The following is a 1,174-nucleotide window of genomic DNA, read 5'->3' on the forward strand; positions in this document are numbered from 1 at the left end:
TGGACTTCAATGGTGGCCAACGGGTTGAAGGTCCAAATTGCAGTTTCAGTGCAGCTTCGAAGGGTTCAACACGATCCCAGCCGAGGAGTAAGGGTCTTATATAGAGAAACGATCAGCCATTTTCTAAAAAAAAAAAAAAGTATATGCTTTATAAACAGAAATGCGCGCCTTGCACTGCTCTGCTCTGCTCTCCATGACTTCACGCAATACGTAATTACGTTGAAAAGGTCACGCTTGACTTAGGCGGAAGTACTGACTCAGTCAGTGTTTACAAATGTGTGTGTGTGTGTGTGTGTGTGTGTGGTTTGAGCTCAGTAATGTCGTTACAGTATCTGAACTGTGTGTGTGTGTGTTTCAGGTGGATAAGATCCTGAAGGTGATTCCTCGCGACAGACGCACCTTTCTGTTTTCGGCCACCATGACTAAAAAGGTACAAACACACAGACTATGTTTTACAGTTTTTTATAAAACGGATAGTTCCAGTTCTTGATTCTGATTGGTTGAGCCGTGTTCGAAGCTGCTGTAAATTAGGCCCTGTCTTCACGAATGCGGGTGTTTTCAAAACCGCAGCTTTTTCTGTGCGGTCTGGCCGTTCGTCCACACGCAAACGCAGCACCAGGTCACTGAAACCGAACGTTTTTGAAAACGCCTGCCAGGGTGAAGATTTTCAGAAACTCTGGTTGCAGTGTTATCGTGTAGACGGCGAAACCGGAGTTTTTGGCTTGTGACGTCGGAGCCTGCGCTGTTATCTCCGCCTACTGAAGACTTTTTCAGGCTTCTGATTGGCCAACATGGCCTTACGGTTGAGATTATATCGCCACCTGTTGGTTTGGCATGATCTTGGCAGTGCTTTATAGCATGCGTTTTCATGTGGACAGATTTTTTAAAAACTGAAGAAGGAAAAACTGTTTATAAAAATGTCCGTGTACGTGTGGACATTAGGGCTGTAAAAATGACTGAAAAACTAAATTCGAATTATATTCAAATTTAAAAGGCATAATTTCAGTTAGGAGGAAAAATAGCTGGACGTGGATGAGACCGGAAGCCAGACCCATAGAATTTACAAATTACCCATTTTTATGGGAAGAAGAAGCTGGATAAGTTATATAAAGCAGTTAAATAAAGCAATTAGCCCCGTGGAGCCGTGGTTTACAGTGAATTTATAACAGCTAAG

General features: G+C 43.0%; 1 protein-coding gene across 1 annotated transcript in view; it reads left to right on the forward strand.

Annotated features, from left to right (window-relative positions):
- The window catches only part of ddx47 (DEAD (Asp-Glu-Ala-Asp) box polypeptide 47), a 36,620-nt gene that overhangs the window by 22,027 nt on the left and 13,419 nt on the right, over positions 1 to 1,174 (forward strand). Inside the window, 1 exon segment of the mRNA XM_016567349.1 lies at positions 359 to 430. Coding sequence (XP_016422835.1) covers positions 359 to 430 — 72 coding nt within the window.

The sequence above is a fragment of the Sinocyclocheilus rhinocerous genome, unplaced genomic scaffold, assembly GCF_001515625.1.
Source record: "Sinocyclocheilus rhinocerous isolate Xijiao unplaced genomic scaffold, SAMN03320098_v1.1 scaffold3155, whole genome shotgun sequence".
Lineage (NCBI taxonomy): Eukaryota > Metazoa > Chordata > Actinopteri > Cypriniformes > Cyprinidae > Sinocyclocheilus > Sinocyclocheilus rhinocerous.